Source organism: Oncorhynchus clarkii, chromosome 6, assembly GCF_045791955.1.
Source record: "Oncorhynchus clarkii lewisi isolate Uvic-CL-2024 chromosome 6, UVic_Ocla_1.0, whole genome shotgun sequence".
Taxonomy (NCBI): Eukaryota; Metazoa; Chordata; class Actinopteri; order Salmoniformes; family Salmonidae; genus Oncorhynchus; species Oncorhynchus clarkii.
The window spans coordinates 65,047,372-65,071,127 of NC_092152.1; the positions used below are offsets into that span (position 1 = coordinate 65,047,372).

General features: G+C 42.6%; 1 protein-coding gene across 10 annotated transcripts in view; it reads left to right on the plus strand.

The window, feature by feature from the left end:
* Nucleotides 1–23,756, plus strand: part of LOC139411448 (nuclear factor of activated T-cells 5-like) — a 51,906-nt gene that overhangs the window by 4,944 nt on the left and 23,206 nt on the right. For 3 of the 10 annotated variants that reach the window (XR_011634603.1, XM_071157833.1, XM_071157841.1), the window contains one exon: nt 20,533–20,661. Coding sequence is in view for 4 of the 10 variants with exons in the window: in XM_071157833.1 (XP_071013934.1) it covers nt 20,533–20,661 (129 nt within the window). In the remaining 6 variants the exon portion in view is untranslated. Of the gene's footprint in view, nt 1–13,996; nt 14,124–15,757; nt 15,773–16,063; nt 16,114–20,532; nt 20,662–20,734; nt 22,408–22,628; nt 22,646–23,756 lie in introns of those variants that run through there. The other 7 variants (XM_071157837.1, XM_071157834.1, XM_071157842.1 and 4 more) reach the window with 7 other exon arrangements.

Consider the following 23,756-nt stretch of genomic DNA (forward strand, 5'->3'; position numbering starts at 1 on the left):
TGCGCTTAAAAATATTTGATTGCCTTGAATGCTAATATATTTATGATGATGAAAGACCAAAGACCTCAGAGGGACAACAAATGAAGCCAGTTTTTGATTAGATTCTTGATAATAATTTTACTTGTTTGACTTTCTCATCGGAACAATGAGACTACAATACCAATCTCCTCTCTCTTTTAAAACCAATGCACAAACATTCAGTCCCACACTCCTGTGCTTGCACTTCTACCTCAAATCTGCAGGCATGGCATACACAGAGAAAGGATGGATTAGTGATCTCTCTTTTTAACCTTTGGGATCATCGTTTAGAGAGAAGCCAGAATCAGCTATCCCACTCTTTTTCTGCTCCACACAATTTAATTTAGCCCAATCACAGCAGTTGATGGTGTCAGTTTCACACTACTACCCAGGCACACTTTTGAAACATGCCCTAAAGCCTTCCGATGAGGGTGTGCAGAGTTACGGCCTAGGTTCTATTTTCTCAGACATTTCCTTATGAAATAATCTCCTTGTTCACTGGATGGTTGCTTGGGTTTTTATTCATGGTTTTGGAGGTTCGAAAGTTAGTTTTGTGGGCCTCCCGGGTGGCGCAGTGGTCTAAGGCACTGCATCGCAGTGCTAGCTGTGCCACCAGAGACTCTGGGTTCGAGCCCAGGCTCTGTCGCAGCCGGCCGCGACCGGGAGGTCCATGGGGCGACGCACAATTGGCCTAGCGTCGTCCGGGTTAGGGAGGGTTTGGCCGGTAGGGATATCATTGTCTCATCGTGCACTAGCTTCTCCTGTGGCGGGCACCAGGCGACCAGGTCGCCAGGTGCACAGTGTTTCCTCCGACACATTGGTGCGCTGTGTTGGTGCGCTGTGTTAAGAAGCAGTGCGGCTTGGTTGGGTTGTGTTTCGGAGGATGCATGGCTTTCGATCTTCGTCTCTCCCGAGCCCGTACGGGAGTTGTAGCGATGAGACAAGATAGTAACTACTAACAATTGGGGAGAAGAAGGGGGGTCAAATTCAAAACAATAAATAAAATAAAAATGTAAAAAACATAATTTTGCCAGAGACCAAGTTATAATATGCTGGGTATTATATGTCATGCAGGGAAGATTATGCCAGCTGGGGTGCTACAGGTACAAGGGCTGTTACAACGCCATCCGTGTCAGTGAGTTAGGCTGAGTTAGGATCCACAGTGGGTTAGTTAGTGTAAGGTTTCTGCCAAAGTGGATGCTTGTCTCAATGTCTAGTTACACGCAGATAAATCCATTGGATTTGGTTTCCAAGAACCATCGTATGATTTAGTCTCTTTAGGCATAGGAACATTGTCATAAACTAGGCTAAATGGTGTAATACTTTAGTATCATTCACATAGGAATAGTTGATATATCAATGAATGGATTGTTTTGTATCCAAAGACTATTTTTTTAATTTGCCCTTTACAGAGATAGACCTACTTTAGGACTCTGACTGTAGGAGAGTCAAATTACAGTGTGGTCTGGACATTTTGAAATATGGCTGGTATTTTTCAGTCCATTTCCGTCTCTAGGATTAGCTTAATCCAGAACTATTTTTAAGAGTCATGGTCATGTAAATTGCTGTGTACTTTAGGTAAAAGGAATGTTCGATGCCAATCCATGGCTTAGGCCCTTGTCTTTGTTATCTGTGGGTCTGGGTCGCTCTTTGTTGTGAATCCATCCAGGGGTTACCAAAATGCTTGGTTATTTCTGAGTAGCTCATTGTTTTTGTGCTTGTCTGGATATTGAAAGCTGTATGTCACCACCAACATGGAAGGAAATGGGTCGGCATCGCGTCCGCTGTGTTGACATGGCTGAGAGTGGGAGTTCTTTCACTTGGTTCAAAGAGCCAGTACAGATGACAGTTACGGGTGTAGGATCTTAATTTGACCTGTATTGTCGCAGCAAAATAGTCCTGCAGCAACAGGATTTGAACGTTTAGTCCATAATGTTGCTTCATCGGTGGTTAGGTAATTAACTGGTCAAAATGAGGCTACATGAAACGTGGAATACTGTTACTGTTAGTGCAGTAACTGACATGATGAGGAATTTCTGTAATCACAATCTGCATTTCCTGTAAATCAGGAAAATTCTCAGCAACAAGAGTGATCAAATTAAAATGCTTAATCTGTATGTGAAAACAACACGTTTTCTGGAAGATGATAGGTTTACCAATAGCCTAGTTTTTTCACCCAATGTTATTGTTCAAACTATGTCTTGGCCCAATTTGTTTAACAGGTTCATAATGCTTTTTATGCTCTCCGAGTACAATGTTGTCAATGAACAAGAGCTGTCAGCAGTAGCTGAGTTATTAAAGCGGTGTATGCATAAAAGTGAGACTTGTTTTGAGAAATGAAATTTGAACGCACAGCCCACTCCCCCTCAACACACTAGCCTACTTCAAACCAGGCTGCACACTAAGGCTTCACTGATGGATCTTAAATCCACATTTTGCCATGACTTATTCCATGTTCATATGACACCTGAGTGAGAGTGAATATCAAAAATCAATGAGGGTCCTGACCTCTAGGGGACCATCATTGATTTTTATATTCACTCTCACTGGGAACATGCCTTGAGTGCCCAGTCACTAATTCATGACTAAAACAAGGTTTAGATTAGCTGGCTAGACTAACTTACCTAGCAAACTAAACTTTTAGCTGACATGGGCTTTTTGACTGGCTCCCAGTAACTGACATAACGAGTAATACTTCCTTTTGGTTGGGGGTCCCATAGCGGCCGTGGGGCCCTCCCCCATAACTTCCTTTTAGAAACTCTCAAAGGTTAATGGTTAACACTAACCAAACCTCAGTAAAGAGGAGCAATTCGCATCAGGTCAAATCATTACCTCTTCCAGTATTTACTGTGATCTTGTTTAGGCTCTAACCATTCTATGCGTGAGCGGTTTAACCTCCTAGCACCCCTAGCAACAGTCACTGATAGTAACATCAACACTTGTCATTTCACCTTGCAGTGGTTATCATCCTTCTTGTTCTCGTATCAAATTGACAGATTTATTTTTTTATTTTTAATTTTACCCCGTTTTTCTCCCCAATTTCGTGGTATCCAATTGTTTAGTAGCTACTATCTTGTTTAGCTACTATCTTGTCTCATCGCTACAACTCCCGTACGGGCTCAGGAAAAACGAAGCTTGAAAGTCATGCATCATCTGATACACAACCCAACCAAGCCGCACCTGGTAACCTTGGTTAGCGCGCACTGCACCCTGCCCGCCACAGGGGTCGCTGGTGCGTGATGAGACAAGGATATCCCTACCGGCCAACCCCTCCGACGACCAGCCCCGGACGACGCTAGGCCAATTGTGCATCGCCCCACAGACCTCCCAGAGCCTGGGCGCGAACCCAGAGTCTCTGGTGGCACAGCTGGCGCTGCAGTACAGCGCCCTTAACCACTGCGCCAACCGGGAGGCCCAAATTGACAGATTTCTGACGGTATTATGCTACGAGGCTTTCATTTATCTATGTTCTTTTTTCTTATGTACTTTTTTTGTTTAAAATGACTGCAGAACAATGTAGCCAGTGGCATAGACACCCTGATCATAATTTGGCAAGGGAATACTAGGTCAGATGAGTGTGAGAAAATATGTAGAGCAAAAGCCACAATGGTTGCAGGGCTACAATCTCTATAAAGCATGTCAAGAGGTTGGCAATACAACAAGGCCAGTTGGTTAAGGCCTACCTTTCTCAAAACATCAGTATCCCATCCCTGTTGCATGGTTTGTATTGATACAACAAGTCACTGCTGTGAATGAAGTGCTTTGCCTCATTGAGTTTAAAAGTGTGGCTTTTATCAGTACTGTTAAATGCCATTTGTGATTTTGGTGAACATTAAGACTGTGGTCTCTAATGTGACTCTAATTGATTACATAGGGCTTGCATTTCAGAAACCCTGTTTTAGGAGCTATTGAAGGGATTCCCAGATCAGTTGTCTGTTGGGGACAATTCAAGAAAGACACAATCGTGCAGGAAGAATGACACATCGGGCAGCAGGTAGCCTAGCAGTTAGAGAGGCGAGCCAGCTACCGGAGGGTTGCCAGTTTGAATCCCGGGTCTGAAGGGGGGAAAATCTGGCAGAAAGTGAGCCAGGCAATTGGAGGGTTGCTGGTATCCTAGATGCCATTGCCTGCCGCTGTGCCCTTGAGCAAGGCAGTAAACTCCCCGTAACAACTGCTCCACGGGCGCCCAGTGTGGCAACCCCTGCTCCAACCTCTCCAACCTGTATGTGTCTTTTGGTGGGGTTGGGATAAAGCAGAAGTCACATTTCGGTTAGACATTCTGTACAATCAACAAAGTGATCATAATCTTGTGCCACATGATCTGCACGTACCCAAGTTCTAGCTTATCTTTGGAATCAGAACTTGGCACTATTTGATTTCTGCTACTGCCAGTAACTATAAGGAAATACATGTCGGCCTTAGGTAGGCCTATGCACTTAACAGCATAGTCTCTGACCAAATAGGGCCTTAAATTGGGCGATACAATTGCCCAGTCTCAACACTGTCCCTTGGCTTTTGTCTCAGAGACAGATCCTGCTGTATTCAGTGATACCCTGTGCCCACAGGGTACCCTGTGCCCACTCCGGTGGTAGATTAATTCTCACGTTTAGTATTTCAGAAATCTCTTGTTGACAGATGCACGTAACATAAATGGTAATAGCAGCTGTCGACAGAGTGTGATGCGACGACTAAAGGCTGCTGCATGCTTCCCAATCGAAACATTTTGTGGATATATTATGAAAACATTTGGGGAAGTTTTGGTGTTTGGCAGGGTTTTTTTCATCTGTTCACGCGCACACAAAAAATTCTTACGGCAAGTCGAAGTTTGGTAGCTGAAGTATGCTCCCCTTCGTCAGTGATTGGTCAACAGTACTACTCCTAGTAAGAATGGAAACTATGGACAGGATTTTTCAATAGTGTTTGTTGTCATTGAACGAGAGACAACTAGTTTTCATAATTTTTTTTTTACTTAAATACTCCAGTTAGATGTGAAATTGCACAACTAAGACCTCCTTTGCAAAATCGTCCAAATGAATTACAGATTTATTGATATATCTTTGAGTAATTATTTTGAGGAAGTGTTACTGGGTATGTTGTTGCTACATCATCTCAGGGGGGACAAATAATAATTTTGCTGTTTTTTTTTTGTTTTTTTTTCAAGCAAAGGTCTTTTTTTAAAGGATCACGCGAGGCACAGACGTTCACTTTGCCTAGCCGGGTTCTGCTAGGAGCAAACCGAACCTAGTATGCAGACGCCATTTACGTGGAGCTTTCAGGTACACAGATTTTTTTGTCACTGGTCTTTTGGACAAATCACGATTTAGCAGGTCCTCACATCTTTCAAATTTCAGAAGGGGAAGAGGTATCTGGGCTGTTGACTTGCCCCAAACTGTCTGAGAGTTTATGTTTAGTGGGGCGGAGACTGCTTATCTCATTGGTAATTTTTCGAATACGTCTCCCCCCTATAACCTAATCGAGCAACTGACGCAATTACTCAAGGTGTTAGTTTTGGATGTCCGAAGTTAGTGGTTTATTAAATCCTCTCTGGCCACAGGTGCTGTACCAGTGATAGACGGGATCGTCTGGGAGGTTGGCTGTGGCGCTCTCTGCACTCGCTGTGCCTCTCCCTCGTAGGAGACTGATTTGTGACACCTTTCTGTGAAAACCCAAATGCGTCTCCGAGCTCTGATCCCTCTGTTTCTACCCAGAGCGAAATGCAGACTTTTTTTATGTCAACAAAGATGTTAAATATTTAGAGGGCTAAATCATAGCTGTCAGGAGCTTTTCCGTTAGCAGCTGAGGAGACGAGGTCAGGTTTCAGTGTAGGCTTACAGCTCTTCTAGTCCCTCCTCAAAGAGCATGGCTCCTTATGTGGACTTCGTGACATGTCTGCCCCACTTGGATCCTCCGCTAATGAGCATTGTTCATCAATCTTAACCAAAGACCATAAGCCGTTTCCTCTTGTGGTAGTTTTCAGATAACCCCTTGCTCTTTAGTGCTATTTAAAGTCCTATTCCTGATTTGTGATTCTTGTTAAAGCTGTTTCTCTCCTCCCTCCCTCTGCTCCTGCCATTGCCACACCAACACGTGCTCTGTGTCAGAGAGCTTGCCCAACGATAGATTATTATACACAGGAGGTATGCCAAGGGCTTTGGCAACACTGTGACTTCAAGGGGGGTATAAAGAGACAAACATTCCAGCACACCATAACGGTTGTGTAATCTCAATTTCCTGTGTTTTCATTCCTTTTTCCTGAGTCACCTGTTAGTTCTCAGGGAGGTGGGGGCAGAAAGAATGGCACCTTTTGGAGTGACAGTGTCCTATTGTTCCCCCTAAAATCCTGTCATAAAAAATATATATGTTTTACGTTTTATGTAAGTAGCTACCCGTCTTAAGTCTCAATAACTTGTAATTGGGAGCATAATAAGGTTCACTTTCACTGGAGTACAGTTAGTTATAATTTTACCTCAGCTGAACTGCCTCTTAGTCACAGCCTGATAAATTGTGAAATGTTAGAAGGGTTTTGGTGAGTGGGAAAACCAGACGTCATCATCAGGTATGACGGTGCCCCACTGCCAAGCTCTGAACCAGATGGAACCTGTTTCTGGTTAGAGATGGGACTGATTACATTTTATCTCAGGGCCTCTTGCTTGATAGCACTGTTTAATCAATCTGTGTGGCAAAAAAATGGACCTTTCTCAAAACGTATCTGGAACAGCATTCATTGTCCCTCATAGTTTTGAATCCCATCCAATACAGCCTTGGCAACCGAACAATTCTGCTGAACTAAATTATGTAGCTTAATTCATTTTGTTCTTCTCAGGATAACACCCTCGCCTCCAAACATTGCAAACTGAGTTGCCATCAATTATTTATTTGTGGTGGTGTTGGCATGTACCATTGCTCTGATAATAGCCTCATTCTCCCATGGTTATTTCTAATTAATCAGCAGACATTCTAAAGCCTTAATTAGATTTTGTGCCAAATCCTCTTAGGTGATTAATATACTGTAGGTGTGGTCTTAGTATGGCTGGGAGAGGTGAGACCGAAGGACAAATTAGCACTGCCGTGCAGCACTGGCCAAGGCAAAGACCGCTCCAACCCCACACAGCCCTCCATGCGGCACCATCATGGTCCAACTGAAGAATTCAATCAGGATTGTGGTCAATGTGTACAGCAAGCCTATCTCATCTCGGGTTAAATTATACAAATGGGTAAATACACAGTTGGTTTCATTTTGGTTGTTCTGACTGCTGTTGCTACAGTCCTTCATAGTGCTCTGCTCAGTAATAACCTATGTTATTTTCATGTTTGTCGATTATTCTAAATGCATCCACAACCTCCCTCCCCAACCCCCATGAAGGGGGAGCCTCAAGGCCAAAACAACCCTTCCTAACATAAATTGTTAATGCCAAATATTTTATCAGCTTATTTCAACAGTCTTATCAGCAGAGTCAACATGCGCCCGTAGCAAAATCAAGAGCAAATACACAAAGGTTCCAAATTTGGAGCCTTGTGACGCCGCAGGCTATTTTTAAGCATATCACTAATAACTCTCCTGGGCTTTATAGATGGATGGTAGGAAAGGAGTCTCTGTTTCCCCATGCTCTACAGAGCTGACGTTTGACTGTGGATTTCATGGGCTGCTGGGTAAATGGTTTGGAGTCTTTCATAGTTCTCCTATGTCAACATGGCTGGTACTGATAGAGCCTCAACCAGTAACCATTGTTCATCAATCATTCACTTGGGAAGAGATGCATTTTTCTCCTTCATATGATCCTGGGTAAATCATAGGGCCGGGACTATACCAGTATTGCGATTTATAGTATTTCCCTTTTTGTCTTTTAACAAAATCTAAATCTAATCCATTTGTATTTGTCACATACAGAGTTTACAGCAGGTATAAAGGGGGAAGCAAAATGCTTATGTGCTAGATCCACTGAGGTATAAGAAGAACTAGAAACTGCCTACAAGATGGCCGACCGTTGTTTTCAACTTAATCTTCTCACGTTCGCATATACCGTTCTGTGGTTGCTGCCAACTTTCTTACTGGGTCTACGCCGCCTGCGCAGTAGCACTCTGTGACTAAAGTCTTATTGCAAATTTTATCATTTGACTTCTCTACGGCACCGTCAATGGGAATTGTCTTTCTTGGCCAGGATTCAGTTAAACTGCAATACTGTAGGTGCAGTCAAAAGTATGCTTCCAGACTGGAACCCTGGCCCCTTGATTAGCTCCCTCAACAATGCAGTACTTCAGTCAATAACAATAATACCGAAAAAAGAGTCAAAAATAACAAGTAATAAGAGAGGTAGTATGCATAGTAATAATGGACTGTATTACACTATTTTTATACATATAGAGTGGGTAGTGACTTGGTCACGCAGTGAAATAAATATAATATACAGTGCCTTGCGAAAGTATTCGGCCCCCTTGAACTTTGTGACCTTTTGCCACATTTCAGGCTTCAAACATAAAGATATAAAACTGTATTTTTTTGTGAAGAATCAACAACAAGTGGGACACAATCATGAAGTGGAACGACATTTATTGGATATTTCAAACTTTTTTAACAAATAAAAAACTGAAAAATTGGGCTCCAAAACTACTGACTGGCAATACACAAACAATACTTTAAAAAATATAAACAATATAATTATAGAGAAACTCAAAATACCAACATGTGAGAAAGACTGTACTTTATTCATGTTTCAATGGAACCAACCCAAATCATTTATAGATCCTCCAAGTCAAGTTTTCACAATTAATGGCATCCTTAAAGATTATTGTAAATAACATCTAACAAAATTAAACCAGGAATTAAATTCCACTTATTTAAGTTGATCTAAGTCTTAAGAAACTATATTGAGCCGTTACATCACTTCCTGTTTCACTAGGGTATGAAAATGAGGTAACGCATGCAATATCCTTTTGTCATCCAACACCATGAAGAAAACAAAAGAACTGGCAGTTCAAAAGAGACCGATGGTTGTAGACCTTCATAAATCTGGTAATGGCTACAAGAAGATCCACAAACAAATGAATATACCACTGAACACTGTCAGAGCAATTAATAGAAAATTGAAAAGATTTGGAACAGTTGAAAACCTCACAGGTAGAGGACGCAAATGCATTCCCCCCCCCCCCCCCCCCCCCCCCCCCCCCAGGATAGGGAGGAGGATGGCGAGAGAAGCAACAAAATCCCCAAGAATCACTGTGAAAGAATTGCAGGCCTTGGTGGCATTTTGGGGTCACCAGGTTTCAAAAAGCACCATCAGACTCCACCTCCACAACCACAGGCTCTTTGGAAGGGTTGCCAGGCTCATTCTGACGCCAAAACAAAGACGCAAGTGCTTGGAGTTTGCCAACCGTCATTTAAATTATGACTGGAAGAAGGTGCTCTGGTCAGATAAGACCAACATTTAACATTTTGGTCAGATACAGCATCGGCATGTTTGGTGTCGAAACAGAGATGCATAATAGGAGAGGCACCTCATACCCACGGTGAAATATGGTGGTGGGCCAGTGATGTTCTGGGGTTGTTTTAATTCCAGAGGTCCAGGGGCACTGGTTAAGATTGATGGCATAATGAATTCCACCAAGTTTCAGGCCATTTTTGGCTGAGAATCTGGTTGCCTCTGCCAGAAGGCTGGGACTTGGCCGTAGGTGGACTTTCCAACAAGACAATGACCTAAAACATACCTCAAAATCCACACAGAAATGGTTCTGTGACAACAAAATCAATGTTCTGCCATGGCCATCTCAGTCGCCGGACCTCAATCCAATCGAAAAGCCGTGGGTTGAGTTGAGGAGGGCAGTTGAGAAGCGCAAAGCCAAGAATGTGAAGAATCTTGAAAGGATCTGCAAAATCTCTCCAAATGTGTTCTATAACCTTGTCAAACATTACAGGAAAAGATTCCATGCTGTTATCCTTGCCAGAGGTGGTTGCACTAAGTACTAAATTAGGATAAATAAATCAAATAAAAGGAGTGCCAAAAATGATGAAACCTTGAATTTGGTGAAAGGTATTTTGTATTAAATAATTGTATGATTTTGGTTGGTTCCATTGAAACATTAATAAAGTACAGTATTTCTCACATGTTGGTATTTTTAGTTTCTCTCTATAAAAAATATAAACAATATAATTTAAAGTATTGTTTGTGCATTGCCAGTCAGGGGTGCCAGTAATTTTGGATCCCACTGTATAAATACTTACATTTTATTGCTGTTCCATGTTACAAACATATTGCTCGCCATATGTCTTCTGCAGAGGGACAAGAGAGCCATGAGAAAATGAATTTGATCAGTTGTGGCAATAAAAGTGCTCAAACCAAATTGGCTGCCTATTTAAAAACAAGATGGAGAACAAGCAATGAAGGAAAAATACTGGAACTTTGGTGCAACTAGCACAAAAATATTGCGATATTGTCAAAATGAAACGATACATCGTCCAAAATGATATCCCGATATGTAACTGTATGGATTTTTTTTTTTCATCACTAGTCAGTGCAATTCATCTCTAAGGTGCAGATACTCTCTGAGGTAAATTAACTCTAATTTCAGTGTTGTATGGCTGGTTGTTTTTCTGTTTGTCCTGTTTGGGAGGCTGAGAAGCTAAAAGCTTGGCTTGGTGATGTCATGCAGTGAGTGTATTTGTGCGTACTGAGTGACCTCAGGCCTCCTTGTTGCCTAAGCATGGTTTTCCCGCTGGCTGGAGAAATGCCTATGTGGGCACACTAAGCTCATTGTGAAGCAGCGTCCTTGTGAATATGGGGGAATGGGGGAATGGCAGTCCTGTGATGTGTCCTATGAATGAGACAAGCAGTAACAAGATAGATATTAGCAGATGGACCCGATTGTGACTGACAGCCTGATGGTATGCAAGGCCTGGTCTGCAATCGTACCGGTAAATTGACATTTGATGAGTCGGATTAAATGATTCGGATTAAATGATTGTCGTAATAGGTAAAGAAGGAAGTGTTTAAAATGGCTAAATAAAGGTTGGCAATAGGTTTAGCTACTTAAGAATCATACTGCATGTTTATGGACTAAAATCTGTAGATCGGTGCGTGTATGTGTGTTCTCACTTCTCAAACTATGGGCAGATTTCAGCTGTTCAGACAGAATGTGCATCGTCGTTTAATCTTTTTTTGCTACCCTCGCTCTCCCTGTTAGATATATTATCCACATATATGGCTTTGTAGCGAATGTAATCACCATTAGCTAGTTCTCATAGTTTCTGAAAACCTCAACAAATGATTGAGTTATTTCAAATTTAGTCATGGCAGCTGAGTTGTTTAGAGGTGCATCCTGACGGCAACAAAACAAGTACAAATATATTCCAGATCACAGAAAATGACAAAAAATACTAGTTTCATAACAATTCATGATCACAAATCATGACGTTATGTTGGACCCATTTGCATTGAATAGATATTCTCAAACTAACAGCAGTGCCTATATGATGTGCTTCCATACAGGCGTGACATGCTGGAGTGATTCTGCTATGCGAATGTTGTTGATCAGTAGGCTACTATACGTCCCAAATAGAAGGGAAACAGATTGTCATCTGTAGCATCCACTGATCAGCTAAATCAAGCTCAATAACTCAATGCATGCACACACTCTTATTGAATATGCATTCACATGTATTGTGAGTAGGCCTATGCCATTTTAATTTACCCAGTTTATCAAGAGATTTACCATTCAAATAAAATGTTATGTAGTTAGATTGGTAAAAAAAAAGAAAGGCAAATGTATTGTTAGATTTTCTTTAATTGATGAGTTAATGCATACATGGCTGTCTCTGGGAAATTTAATGAAATTGAATATCGGCCTAAAATATTGGCCATCGGCCTCTCAAAATTAGTATGGACATTAGCCCTAAAAAATCCATATCGGTCGTTCTCTAAACAGAACATGCAACTCACAGATGCAACAGCATTCGTCCTTCTTACTGAATTCCGATGTGCAGTTTGAAGATGTTAGAATAACTGTCCACATAATGTTTCTCAGCCAACAAGATGAGTAACAAACAGCAAAATCTGTAGCCTATGTCAATCTACTATCCTCCATAGTAAAAAAGTTGACCTACTCTGTTGGTCAGCTTGTTGTTCTGTGCGAGAAAGAAATTCCAAACAGACTCTGGGACAGTTGTGCGACAATAGATCCCATATTCATACAACTAGTACATCAAAATAACTTTAAAAAGCATTGAGGCTGATGCAACAGATCAGAACTTTTGGCTTAAAATGATGATAAACAATTATTTCTTAACATTATAGCTGTGTGGCAATGCACACATGTCAGTAGGCTATGCGTGAATGTTCCTTCCATAATGCAATTAGAGAGAAAACAACATGGTTATCAAAAGCACACTGCACATGCAAGTGGTTTCATGTGACAGAGATGAATGAAAATATCCATTACAAATTTTGAGAGATGGGAGATCTAAAGATGCAGCAACAAACATGGGTTGCTAAAATGACTAGGATTGTGTCTTAGGCTACTGGACAATGAAAGAAAGTTGATTTGAAAACCAATAGAACATGAGAGAAATCGGCTAATTGTTTCAGTGGCATATGGAGTTGTTTTTTAAAATAATTGCCTCCTCGTTTATAGAAACGGATTTTGGCTCGGCTACTTTGAAGCAATGTAAAGACATGCCTCATGATATGAAGTAAAACGTTAAGGTTTCACACAATACGTATACGTTTTCAAAATGCATACTGCTTCCAGCTCTTGTGGTGGGATTATCTGAATCCTGCCCACTGTTGCCTAAGCACTTGAATGGCGAATGAGAAGCGCTCTTCAATTACCAGTTGAGAAATAAAAAATAGTATCTATCTTTAAGCGTGACCATCAAATCTGTAGAATTGTTGCACAAGGATTGGGCTAATAGAAGCACGTTTCACTCCAGCAGCAACAGGATCTGTAGCAGCAGCTTTCGCACAGATCTTCCACTCAAATTACGCTCTGTATCTGTAAACTGTGCATGCGTGATAATTAAGAATCATAACAACTAACAAAAATACACGCACAATTGAATTCCACAGTAGGGCTCACTGTGACTGGCTAGTTTATCCTGATGATGGTTGGTGGTGTTGTCTTGCGAGCCAGTCGGAGGTAGGCCTAATCTTATTCCAAGAAGTGGTCTCTGGTCACCATGAGATTAGCTGGACAGAAACAGGAAGCAGGTCACGATCTCTGAGCCTTGCATGACACCAACGGCTGCCCTTAACCCAGGACCTGGCTGCCTTTCACAAACAAACACAGATGGAGAAAGAATAAAGAGTGAGAAGACCAAAGATGCATAGACGACACAGATCACATTCTGAGAGGTGATATGGGACCTGATAAAGATAATGCACAGTCTATAAACCAAACCTCTCAACTTACCTTGTGATGCGTTTCACTCAATGGTTGACAAACCTCAGCTAGTTTGTTTCTTCCCCTGTCATACTGAATGGAATAAATGACACACACTAGGAAGCACATGGAAGGGAAATGATAAACATCCACTCTGTTAACCCCTCTGTCCATGCACTGCTCTTGCATTGGTCTAAAATTGTCTTCTTTCATCTCAGTGTTAAGATATTGTTTGCGTGAGACGTTATGGCGCTGTACTAATGGTCAACCACACAGATACACACTGGACTGGTTGTGTGGAAAGAAGCCTGAAGTACATCTGCTCTCACCTAACCTCTACACTCCTCGTGACTCCTTCCAAACATTGTACTGCAACTGGTATATAACTCAAATATTGCCACTATTTAAGTAATTTATTTGAGCTATTTGCCCCAACAACATTGTTCCAAGTAGTACAGTGATTTGAAAATACAGATAAAATTGAGAATCCTCATCTTGTTCTTTGTGATCAAATTCACCTAAAATGTTCCTACGAAACAGGAAGTGCACTGGACGCTGAGGGTATGGGCCCCTGTGTAAGTCACACATTGTGTTTTGTTTTTTCTTTCAGGTGGTTGATTCCTCTCTGTCTCTGTGTGAAGAATAGATCTGCTCTAGGATTCAATTCCATGGAGAGCATTGTCATAAAACATTCATCAGTGGATGGCTTAGGTGACAGGACATGGCACAGGAAGTAGGTGAGAAGACCAGACCTGCTCTATTGGATTAATGAAGCCATTATGTTTTTTTCTCAGGTAGTGAGAGATTGTGACTGGTCTGGGGCTGAGGATGGTCACATTTGCATTTGGTTTCCGGTTTTCAGGTACCCTAGATGGAGATATGAATGTTCCTTTGGTTATGCACAGATAGAGACCCCAGTTCAGCTGTGTGGTGGGGCAATGTATTGGGAACCTGTAGGAGTTTCTTCTATGACTGGAACTGTGTGTGGGAGAGAACATAAAGTAATAGTTGTGTCTGTTGTGCTTTTAACCAAACTGTTTCCACAAGACTGTGACTGACACACATCATCACAGTGTCTTTGTTAGTCTTTTTTGCAATGTCCTTGTTGGAGGTGTGCTGGTGACCACATCTATAATGATGTCACTAGGCCGTGTGGTCCTTGTTTACACCTCTATTTGGGCAGCGGGCACAGCAGCAAGAAATGAGGGTTGATGACGGTACGGTGACACTGGTAACGCGCAAGCCAACTGTGCTCTGATTGAGCTTGCCCCCTAGATGTCAACACATGGAGGACGTGAACATTTACATTAATCCCTGACACCAGAGCTGGTGACCCCTCATATTTGTTCTCCACCACCCCTCCAGTTTTCCTGGAGAGAGTGAGAGGGGACAGATTTGCTGTTGGGTGATACCGTGGAAGCATTTTATCACTCCATCCCTTAGTTGTCAGGCGCATTTGAATCATGCCTCTGTTAGGTTGGCCAAATTGAACCGAAGGGCATTGCAATGGTTGAGATTGTCATAGTTGCCTTTGGGGAAAACTTTTTGTTGTGGCTTGAGTGGACTCTTGGTGATATAGATTACTGTTGGGTGTGAGAATCACAGTGGACAGGGTAGGCTAGGCCTACTTGTCAAATAAGTTGTGGTTGACATTTGTGGTGAATACTTTTAGCACTTATTTTTGTCGCAACAATTTCACCATGTTTCAGTCATACATTTTATCAAGTCGCATGGGTGGCAAAATCTTCCTTCCTGTTTGAAATTTGAAACCACGCTTTTGACGTCATCATTCAACATTCCTCACTCAAAATCGTATTTTTCTGTGTCAATGTTTTACAAAGTAGGCCGGCCGGCCGTATGTGACAATGGTTTGTGTTGGTTTGCCGTTAGGAGTGTATTTTGCGAAGATGTTGAGTTCTCCCTCTGGGCTCATACCAGAGTAGCACCTGATTTGAACATAGAGTTGATTGATGGCTGCCCAGACCCTTTGACTGCTTTAGATGTCAGGGGAGGCCGTGGGAGGCGTTTAAAGATTTGAACAATTATTATTATTATTTTTTAACACATGTGTGTTACCATTGCTTACTGAGATGATTCTGCAGTATTTACAGTAACTCTGGCAGTTGTTGAAATAGCCACCTGTAATGGTAGGCTAACTTATTTAGGGATATATGTGTCTGTTTTTCTCCTCATTAGCTCAGGAGAAGAGACAACTCTCTTCTGGAAAGTGCCCCCATGTTCCCTGTTGCTATGGTGTCAGTGGCAGCCCTCATGTAGGCTTGGTTGTAAACATATCAGGAGTGTTGTAAATAGCTCACTGCAGGTGCCATCCCTCTGAATGTGTTTCTCCCTGCCTGGGTTGCACATCAGATGTGCTGCTGTGAAGGTAAGCCTATTCTTTATCCTTCCTAGTGTCTCTTCATTTAGTGTTGTCCCACCATAATGTAGCCTAGCCACCCTGCACCTTTATCCTACTTTGGCTGTTTGTGTTTTTCTCAATGGCCATTTCTATTTGACAAGCTTCAAATGACACGTTGAATAAGCTGATAGAAAAAGGTTGGTGAACACCATAACAAGACAAGTGGTGGGAGGGGAGGGGCACAGAAGGGGTGTTAACAGTCATTCGGCCAAAAGCACAGTGCCACGCCCCAGGTGCTAGGGCTAGTGAGAGCAAGCAGCAGGAATGTGAGGGAAATGAATGGGAGTGTAAGTCCTGCCTTTCCCATGGTGAGTGGTCTCTCTTTACACTTTTACTTCGACATAGAGTTGTGCAGTAAAAACTGAACACAAGGGTGTCACATGCTATGGACACGATTTTTAACTGTGTGGATGTTTAGAGATCCACTTCTCCTGGATTTGCCTCTAAAGAAGATGAATCTTTGAACAGTAGGCTACATGTGGCAGATCATAGGCTTGGCAGAGTTGGGCTAAATAAATTGTACCTGTATCTTAATTTGTACCCTATCATCATTGCATGTGTAGTAACAGCATTATTTATTTGAGAAATGGGATGGTGGCATCTTCCCTTCATTCATTTTAGTTTAGAAGCAGATCAAATCAAATAATTGGCATCTTAAATCCAGTTTTGGAGCTGTGAACTGATTCACTTTCTGAACTGTGACGTCTGTCAGAATAGGAGAGGAAATTAAGTTATCCTCATTTTCAGTCTGACTTGATCAAATTCACAGAACAGCAAAACAGAGCGTATTAGAATGGAGGCAACACATGGTGTCAAGTCAATGTGTTTATTTAGCCAGTTAATGATATTGACCCTTGTTTTTCTTTTCCCCATGCGAAAGGAAAATTGTATTTAGCGATGTGAAAAGAAAGCACTGTGCTCTGTTTGCGAGGGAGGAAACTATGCAGCAGAATAGGAATTTTCACTCTTTATAAAGTCCTGGGACTGTGGAAACACTAAAACAGGCCAGCCACTGATTCGAGAGCAGAGCTCTGAGTGCAGAGTACACACTTTCTGTCTGTGCGGTCTGCATTCTGTTTACTGGAAGGGCCCCGTGCAGAGTGCACATGTTCCCGCATGTGCCATCAGTGTGGAGAGGGAGGACTGGTAGAGGGACTGGTAAACGGAGTGGCAGACTCAGAGAATTGGAGAGAAAGTGTGTGTTTGTTTATGCCTTTCTTTTCTGAAGAGGTTACCTAACGTAGAAGCATTCAAACCACACCAGGTCCCCTTGTGCTGCTGCAATGTGAAGCAGGGATGAGGAGGCGGCGGACTTTGTCATTTTCAGGCCCCTCTGTGTGGGAAACTGTGTTTTCATCCAGAATGAGCGGTGCTGTGGGACTCTCAAGGCCTGTGGGCTTGTTTCACTGCTTGCTTCCCAGGTTAGTCTGTAGTAGACAGCCAGCGGTAACAATGGGAGGGTTAAGTATCTGATACACACACCAAACCCCGGGACTCAGCTGCAAGTAATTAAAGCTGGCAGTTGGCAGAGAGTCAGGTGACTGTAATGGTCACTGTAAGTTCATACCATAATATTTGGAAGATGAATAGGGTCTGGCAGTAAACGTGTTGTATTGTTGTTGACCTAAGGCTTTCTAGCTCCCCTCCCTCTGTCCTGTTCACCCTAATGGGGGAGTCCGAGGGAGACAGGCCCTCTGTAAATCCTGCTCTCTCTACTGTAATCACTTCTGAAATGCTACTTATTGACATGCCAGGGCTTTTACTGTGACCTGCATAGTCTTGTTTTTTCCATAGAAGTCGTTTATCCCTGAGGTGTTACCGTCTCGGGTTTGAAAGTAAAAGATGGTTTCCTTCTCAGAGAACCCTCAGCAGGCCATTCATTTGATTCTACTTTGATTCTAATTTGACACGACTGCATGGATTCATTCAGATCTGGTGTTGCAATCTCAATCATAAAGAGAAAAGTAGCTATTGAGCTTTTTGTCTTGTAAAATATATAAAGTATCAGCAGGGGCTTTACTAGGACACTAAAAGCAATCTATTCAAATGATAATTGGGATAGGGAATTTGGTGCTCAGTAGGACTTGTTTGTTTGGGCTGACGATGGCCCTATTCCCACTACGAGATATGAAGGTCTGAGGAGCGGGGTGGTGAAAGAAAATTCAACTATTCAATTCACATTACATCCTTGCTTTACCTTTCGTAGTGGCAGGCAACATAACATTCTTTGTCCGCAGCTCAAATTTAACATAAATATCACAGTAGCCACTAGCCATAAAGCACAAACTATTCAACAATATCCAACTTTTCTTCTAAAACACATAACATTGTTGAATAATGCAACCAAACCATATTACACTCTTGAATAATACAAGAATTCACAAGCATGTATGTGCAGACAATTAAGGGGTTTGTTTTCTCGTCTATAGCCTACACTCGTTACATTTTAGCATAGAGTTGCTATAACGGCATGTTATAGCAAAGTTAGCCTATCAAAGCTGTTTTATATGGAAGCCCATAACTGCCACAAAAAAAAAAATCCTCATGATTTGTCAACGTGCACAATTAGTCTGGTCTTCAGTCTGATCAACTGTAGTCTTCTGATAACAACCACAGCTGCAGGTAGCCTAGAGACGCCTATGCGATTCGTTCCCATCTGCGCCTGGCCAGGGGAAACATAACGTCATGTTTTTATAGCCTACGCTATGTATTTATAGTTGGGATGTAACGATTCACCCGATTTTTCAGTTGTTTAACATTGGTCGGTGGACCTCAAAACGATCCAAATGGAGCATGCATAAGTCAGAAAATCGATTCAAACATTGCGAATCGCCGGTTCACTTTTTTTTTGTGACACCTGATGTGTCCTCTCATTCATTGTCAAACTAGCCATATAACTGTGTTGACAATCATTGATCTACAAGTCATTTTGCATGACGAACAACCCCAGAGAATATCAGTAGCCTAGTCAAACGGAGCACTGTGCCCAGCTTTGCGTGCTGACCAACACGTGTTAGGCGGCCTGTCCCTGCAGGATCATGTACATCTGTGCGGCACCTTTAGCATTCAACTGCTAAAATGGCTGGCACGATATTAGGCTTTATTAGTTGATTGACAGCATATGTCATTTTCTAGATTGTTATCAATGTGCTGTTGAAAATTGTGTTTTACCGGAATAAAAGTAAGCTACCGGAGACTACTCTCAACTGGCTATACCTGCTGAACGGGGCTTACAATCGAGTCCAGGCTCTGTCGCAGCCGGCCTCGACAGAGAGACCCATGGGGCGGCGCACAATTGGCCCAGTGTCGTCCGGGTTTGGGGAGGGTTGGGCCGGTAGGGATGTTCTTGTCCCATTGCTCTCTAGCGACACCTGTGGTGGGCCAGGTGCAATGCATGCTGACACGGTCGCCAGGTGTTCGGTGTTTCCTCCGACACATTGGTTAAGCGGTTAAGCGGGCATTGTGTCAAGAAGCAATGCTGCTGGGTTGTGTTTCGGAGGACGCACGGCTCTTAACCTTAGCCACTCCCGAGTCCGTGCGGGAGTTGCAGCGATGGGACAAAAAACGAGACAAAAAACATAAACTACATTGCCCCCCTAAATCTGATAGTGGTGGTAGATTTCTAGTCTCTCTTATGGCTCAGATCAGGCTCAGTGCAGCCGGCACCTACTGCGACAATTTCAGAATGTAACAGGCTGTTACTGCAATTTCAGGTAAAAACTCAATAAAACAAGTCTCAAATATTAGGAAAACGCCTATACATTTCAGCTGTTTCAAAAACTGCCATTTATACTTTAGGAGTGTTGGCTCAATGAGACAATTCTGTTCGCACTGCCCTGCTTCAAGGGGGCAACTGTCGGGCGAGTGTCATGCGCTACCTCTGAAGTAATATGTGTAACCAACGTTATATTAGTAAAAGTCTAGTAAGTGTGAAGAGACTCTATCTGCAGAACCATAGATAGTCCTATTGAATGGAGGAGTTGGATGTGTGAATGTTCTGGTCGTCATCACAAGTAGTGTAGCGCTTGAAGTCACCTCCCTCCACACCCGCTTTCCTCCAGTCCTCCTCAGCCCCTATTGTTTTCATTGTGGTGCTCATCAGCATACTTAACATGGCTCGGAGGGCATTGCGCTCTTGTTCCTCTAAATAGCTCCCTGACATTTTTCAGGGAGGGGGCCTAGCAAGACCCTGGCACAGGCACGTGGGGATGGGGGTTGGTAGGTGGTAGGGGCATCCGGGCAGCAGCTGATAGGCCAGGCTGTGGAGACATGGTAGGAATCTGGACTGGGTCTGTATTTATCACTATAGTGCATTTTATAAACTGCTAGGTCATTTTCCAGAGTGCTGGCCAGGCAGGATAATGCTCTGGGCCTGGTACAGGGTCAGTGTCAACTGACAAAGGCATGCTGTACCATGTTTATGAAGGTTATTGTTTTCGCTGTTTAACATTTTTCTTGATGTTTATAAGGAGAGCCTATAAGTAAAGGTGAAAGGAAAAAAATAACCATATTCACAGAATTGTATTTTACAATTTTACTCAAATTTTGAAAAGGAGGAGCTGCAAATTTAAACTTGTCTTTAGAATTCTGAAAGAGCTTCATCTACAGTAAATCTGCTGACTTCTTTGCAAGCGCTCTCATGCTGTTAGATTATGAACAGCCTTTCAAGTCCTTACAAAGGGACTCGACTCATCTCCTGAACCCCCCCCCCCCCCCTCTCTACACAGAATCAGTGTATGACCTTCTCCCCAAAGAGCTGCAGCTGCCATCCTCCACTCAGCAAAACCCAGCAGCAGCCATGAGCCAGAAGAGCGGTGGAGAGGCGGTTCCTCCTCCCTCAGCTGCCCTTGACTCAGGTAAGCCCCTCCTCCTCTACCCCCTCTTCTCTTCTACTTCCATGGTAACAGTGAGCAGTGCTGGTAATGGTTCCATCCTGTTTCCTGGAGTCAACCCTTCTTTAGGCTACCTGCAAGACCACTTCCAACTGCATTAGGGGTAGGCAGCACACAGTCTGTACCTGTAGGCTTACACCTGCATGTAGAGAGTACAGCCAATAGGCAAGGAGCAGCTGCTGAAGACCGGAGTTATGAGGCCTTATTGCCCTCTCCCTTGGGCGTCCTGTGGCCCTCAGAAAACATACTGCACACAATGCCAGCCAGCCATCCCTGGGCCCTGGGGGCTTGCTCACATCTCTGAAGACTGAACAGTTCTGACTGTGAGTGATGGGAACGACCTGTTCCTGTTTTTTTGTTTTGGTGTGCATTATCCCCTGGGTTTTACACAGAGATAATTATTGCAGACATGCAGAACTATGAGCACCTTTATATCATGATCTGTTGCTGGTTTCTATAAACCTCACAGTATGTAATCATGTAACCAGCTCCAGCTGCAGCCCCTTTTAGAATCCCAATCAGAGGGCTAGACTGAAAATGAGCTGTAGTAAAGCATTGCCTGGTTTTGTGCTGAAACAATGATTCTATACAAGGACTCTAGGATCCAAACATCTCTTTATGACACAGGCCTACAGGTTGCAAGCAGATCAGAAAGGCCTCTTTTTAATGTGCTTTAGAGTAGACATTTTTAAAGGTTTTCCCATCAGGGCGTAGGGGCTGTTAGACACTAACAGAGACGGCATTCTTGCTCTCCATAAAAATCCAACTTCATGATCCTAGCTCAACAATTGGCTAAACGGATTGCACTGTTTTGAGTGGTTGGGTTATGCCAAAACAAAGTCATGCCTACAGTCCTTGCTGGGAACACTGTGCCTTGCAGTTGGAGTCTAAAGAAACTCTCTTCATTCCATGCCATTAGAGGACACCCCTGATTATTTCGGGGCACACAAGACCTACGGAGTCCCCATCTTCTTGGGCTGTCTGAATGATCTTCAATATGGCAGTCTGTCTATTTGGGGTCCACTAAATCACGAAAGGCAAAATGTACCCCATTAATTGACAATAGCAATTGGCTCCCAGTCTGTTATTGTACATTTGTGAAGATAGATGTTATAAAAATGCAAACCATCTCTCTTTGGGACAAGACACAAGTCAGAAGCCGGGTACAAAACCATTTCTGTACTGCTCACAAAATCATTGTTTGAGATCCAAAAATGTTAAGTAATTCAGTGATATCTCTTTGCAAAATTCCAGAAATATCACTAACTGTTTACTTATGTGTTTTGCAGCTATTTTGCTTAACCAGTTACTGCCACACCATTAGTTCAAGTAGTATCTTCTGACACCATGCATCAGTCTGTGTAAGGCTAAATAGTACATCTAGTACACTACAGTACTTGCACATAAGGAATCCAGAGAATCTAGTATGTTTGCAACTGTAGGCCTAAATGTTAATTAACCCAATATCATATTCAAAGCAAGAGGAAAAAATATAAAACAAAACACCTTTTTCTGGTTAAATCTGTCACAACCTGAACGTTCAAAATGCAATTCACTTTAGCTCTTTTTACTCTGCCCCTTACCAAAGTGCCCCGGTTTAGAGTGAGTTTCAGTAGAACCAGAAGTCTGTTGCCTTCGGACATCAGTGCTTCAATGCAGCCAATGCAGCCCTCAGACAAGGCGGGACAAACTGACTGTAGCTGGAGGAAGGTGAAGTATTTTTCAGTTTACATGAAATTTAATTTGGGACTGTAGGTTTTACTGCAAATTGGCCTTACTTCTTCTGGCTATCTCTTCTTCTTTTCACTTTTTTTTGTGAATTTTATTTTGTACCACAAATCTTTCAAATCAAGTATTGAAAAAATACTTTGACATTAAAATGTAGGTTTCTATTGGTTCTCTGTCAAATGAGGACAACTTTTTAATTTTAGGCTGTCCAGCAGTTCAGGTTAGTTTTTTTTGGTCACACCAGCCAATTTTCCCCATTTGCTTTGGCTCTTTGTTCAAGTAGTTTCTCCCTCCCCGTATCCCTGCACAGCCTTCCTCCATTTGCCAGCCATATAGCTCCCTGCTGAAGCATCTCTGCCCTGGCCATTTTACACCTTTACTATTCTGTGCTGTTACTGTACTTTGCAAGGCGGGTGCATGCTGGCTGTGATATTACCCTACTCCCATCACCCATCCGTGGCCTGCCCTGCTACTTTTTATAGCTTGGCCTGGCTGTCACCACATCCCTGATGCCAGTGTCCTTACTGTTTAGCTCTATGCGGCTGCACACTTCCATGTTCCTGTCCCTGTTCTTATCCCTGTCCTACCACCCCTGCCTGTAACTTTAAGGCTTGGTTACTTCTGTTTGTCCCCTCCCCTGATCCCTCCGTTTTGAGATATGGCTGAATGGAGATCAGCATCACTCTAGGTTGGCTTCAGCTGTTATGTAGGAATGTCGGCTATTTTTAGTCAACTCTGGCCATACAAAATTCATATTGCTTTTACTTTGTTGATTAGCTCACCCCTTTTTATTTTTCTAATTGATGTAACATGTTATTGATTTCCATTTAGAAGTCTGAAATGAGCATGAATTATTTGTTGTCTGAGGTCAACTTTCTTCCTTGCCTTTCAGTCAGTCTACAGTCGAGGCCAAAAGTTTTGAGAATGACACAAAATATTAATTTCCACAAAGTTTGCTGCTTTAGTGTCTTTAGATAGTTTTGTCAGATGTTACTATGGAATACTGAAGTATAATTACAAGAATTTCATAAGTGTCAAAGGCTTTGATTAACAATTACATGAAGTTGATGCAAAGAGTCAATATTTGTAGTGTTGAACCTTCTTTTTCAAGACCTCTGCAATCTGCCCTGGCATGCTGTCAATTAACTTCTGGGCCACATCCTGACTGATGGCAGCCCATTCTTGCATAATCAATGCTTGGAGTTTGTCAGAATTTGTGGGTTTTTGTTTGTCCACCCGCCTCTTGAGGATTGACCACAATTCTCAATGGGATTAAGGTCTGGGGAGTTTCCTGGCCATGGACCCAAAATATTGATGTTTTGTTCCCCGAG